Below are 3,541 nucleotides of genomic sequence, written 5' to 3' on the forward strand. Positions count from 1 at the left end.
ATAAAAGCGACTATTTTATAATTTTTCTTTGATTTTTATAAAATTTCTCAATTATATACTAAAAAGTTAAATTAAATTGGATTGAATTAGGATATCGGTAACACTATTTCGTTTCTATGTAAATTTAAAGTGTTTTAGGCCACAAACAAATCTCTATCATGTCTTATTAAAAAAAAATCAATAAATATTAGATGAAAGTAGGTAATTGGATTCTTTATGGTAATGGCTGATTGTGTTTTTATACTATAATTAATTTATATTTCTTCATTTTTATATATAAAAGTTTGGGTAAATTACAAAGATAGTCACCAAATTATTAAATTTTTTATTTTAGGCATCTAAAATAAAAAATTGTAATTTAAGCACTTAAGTTACATAGTTCTATTATCTTGGTTACTCTGTTAAAATCATAAATCGTAGTTAAAAATTGGTATAATAACACATTTAACCCTCAACTTTTACATATTATATTGATTTAGTCATAATTTTAAAAATCAACTCTCAAAATTGACAAATTTCTCGATTTGATCCTAATTCTAAAAATTCAAAGAAATATATAAAATAAATAAATAATTTTAAAAATATATCTAAAAAAATTATTGTTGACAAAAATAATATATAAAATTTTAAAATATAAAAGATACATAAATAATTTCAAAAATATGGGGTTAAATTTAAATTTGATAATAATATTAATATTTTTAATGTATTTTTATTATGCAAGCATACAAATGTTACAATAATATCCATAATTTAAGTGAATTTATACAATCAATTCAAATATATGGGATTATATATATATATATATATTGGTGAACTACAATAATAGGGCAAAGCCGAACAACTAACCCAACTAGCGTGATTTGAATCTAGACTATATCTGAAGCAGTGAATATCCTTAACTATCTGGCCATCACATGAGTTTATATGGGATTTTATATTATGAACATATTTAAAATTTATGACATTAAATAAAATTCACATAATTGAATTTCTACAAACTTAGAAATCAATAAAAAATAAATAAATAAATAAAGGACACACAACTTAACTATATTTAATAATTAAATATATGAAATATATTTTATTTTATTAAAATTTTAATAAATTTGCAAATAAGATAAATACTCATGAATAATAATTAAAAAGTAATTAATATGTAAAGCCCATTGTAATTTTTAGACGCATGGTGTATAAAAGAATTATCATTAACAAAATATGGATGGGATTGCATATTCAAATAAAGTTTAATGTTTATTTTATTTTATTATTAATAATGGTGTATAAATCTTTTTTTAATTATTTTTTGGTGAAATTGTAAGAGGAGGGTAAAATCTTAACAATAACGTGACTAGCGCTAATCGAGACCACACCTAGGAGAATAAACACCCTAACTATTAGGCCAATACATAAAGTTCAACTCCTTAATTATTAATATTAGAAGACAATATATTGTTTGGCGCAAATGAGGATAGAGAACTGTAAGTAATGAGAATTATTATGTAATAATTAACATTCACTACAAATTTGACATTTGTGTTAAATACATAAAATTCTATATTTCATAAGTATTTTAAATTTGTATTTTGTTTCCTTAATTTAAATATTCTATTTTATTTTATTAACTCTAGTAAAATCTATAAACCCTCCACCCCTTGCAAATAGTTAACTAAAAATAGTCATTAATTTGTTAAGAAGAGGTTACTTTGGTAGTATAAATAGGACACTTCAATGACATATTATTCAAGCTCAATATTCAAGCTCAAGAGGAAACTAATTCAAGAAAAATCAATGGATTCGACACCTAACGTTGTGGTTGCTAAGGATGGTAGTGGGAAATATGATTGCATCACAGAGGCCTTAGCTGAAGTCCCGTTGAATTGTTGCGATCGATTTGTTATTCACATTAAGGCTGGTACTTATAAGGAAAAAGTCATTGTGACCAAGGAGATGACTAATGTTATGTTCCTCGGTGATGGCCCAACCGAGACCATCATCACCAATGGCGTTAACTGCTTTAAGGATAATGTTAAAACATTCGACACTGCTACTGTTGGTAAGTAGTATTATATACATATAAGTTTTGGTGGTGAGATGAGGTGACTAACTAGTATGTATGTTTGTGAAATATTGTAGGTGTGGATGGGGCTGGTTTCATGGCCAAGGGCGTTGGATTCGATAACTCAGCAGGACCTGATGGTCATCAAGCAGTGGCTTTTAGGGCATCCTGTGATAAGGTTGTCATGCTCAATTGTCATTTTACTGGGTACCAAGACACCCTTTACGCTCATAGAGACAAACAGTTTTATAGGGATTGTCTCATCAGCGGGACAGTAGACTTCATCTTCGGGAATGCGGCGAGTGTTTTCCAAAACTGTCAGATTGTCGTGAGGAAGCCAGGTGAAAACCAGCACAACATGATTACAGCACACGGAAAGAAAGAAGAAGAAACTAACACAGCCATTGTGCTTCAAAATTGTACCATCTCGGGCGCCCCTGACTACCTCCCGGTGAAGGACAAGAATAAGACGTACCTTGGTCGTCCCTGGAAACAATTTGCGACAACTGTCATAATGCAATGTCAAATCGATGACATCATTACACCAGAGGGTTACTCCCCCATGGAAGGCACTGTAGGACTGGACACTGGTTACTTTGCCGAGTTCCAAAATAGGGGACCCGGTGCCAACACTGAGGGCAGGGTCACATGGAAAGCTATCAAGAAAATCGATATGGACGAAGCCATGAAATGGACTCCTCGCGTATTTTTGCAATCCGACGAATGGCTGGCACAAACTGGTATTCCCTTTGATCCCGATATGACCCCTGGAGTTTAATCTTCCAAAACCATCGCCATTAGTCTTCTTTTATTATCATTATTTGAAATAATGTTGTCGATTATTGATTAATCTGAACAACTTTGTCCTATTTTTATAATAATAATAATACTATATTCAACTCTTATTCGAGGCAAAAGGGGAAGTCATAATTATCATGGAAGGTAAAGTATGAAATTGTTTTATTATTCCCCAATTATAAAAATGAAATTATAAGAGATAGATATAAAGTTAATATGCTCTTAAACAAAAAAAATATAATTTTGCTATGTATTTCATTAATTAAAACAATACATCTTAATATATTTTATTATTTCATATGAATAAATTTTAAAATATTTTAAAATATATTTAATTTTAATAATTTGTAATTATCATTTAACATAAATATTATTTTCAAAACTACATACTTTCTATAATTGTAATTTTTTATTATTATAAATGTACACCTCAACCTACAAATAAGAGGACAATGCACTTTAAAACAATTGAATCCATGTCCTTCTATATTAGTAATAATATTTATGCCAATTGAGTTAAAACTCAATCCACATCAATATTTCATTTTTATGTAAATTTAAAATGTTTTAAGCCACATTACTCTTGAAATTAATCTCTATCGAGTCTTATTAAAAAATCAATAAATGTTAGATGAAATTAGGTTATTGGATTCTTTATTTTAATGGGCTGTTGTTTTTTATACG

General features: G+C 28.4%; 1 protein-coding gene across 1 annotated transcript; it reads left to right on the forward strand.

Moving 5' to 3' along the window:
- The first annotated feature begins 1,750 nt into the window (after positions 1-1,750).
- LOC108488173 (probable pectinesterase/pectinesterase inhibitor 58) lies at positions 1,751-2,976 on the forward strand. The gene is made up of 2 exons (XM_017792470.2): positions 1,751-2,056; positions 2,137-2,976. Exons 1-2 carry the CDS (start codon positions 1,792-1,794, stop codon positions 2,835-2,837), a joined length of 966 nt encoding a protein of 321 aa, XP_017647959.1. The 5' UTR covers positions 1,751-1,791; the 3' UTR covers positions 2,838-2,976.
- The last annotated feature ends 565 nt before the right edge of the window (positions 2,977-3,541 follow it).

Source organism: Gossypium arboreum, chromosome 10 (assembly GCF_025698485.1).
Source record: "Gossypium arboreum isolate Shixiya-1 chromosome 10, ASM2569848v2, whole genome shotgun sequence".
NCBI classification, from domain to species: domain Eukaryota; kingdom Viridiplantae; phylum Streptophyta; class Magnoliopsida; order Malvales; family Malvaceae; genus Gossypium; species Gossypium arboreum.

Bases quoted from the DNA above. Each gene is read 5' to 3' on its own strand.
- LOC108488173 (XM_017792470.2), top strand. From the start codon at position 1,792: ATGGATTCGACACCTAACGTTGTGGTTGCTAAGGATGGTAGTGGGAAA. The intron at 2,057-2,136 runs GTAAGTAGTATT...GAAATATTGTAG, and splicing joins ATTCGACACTGCTACTGTTG to GTGTGGATGGGGCTGGTTTC.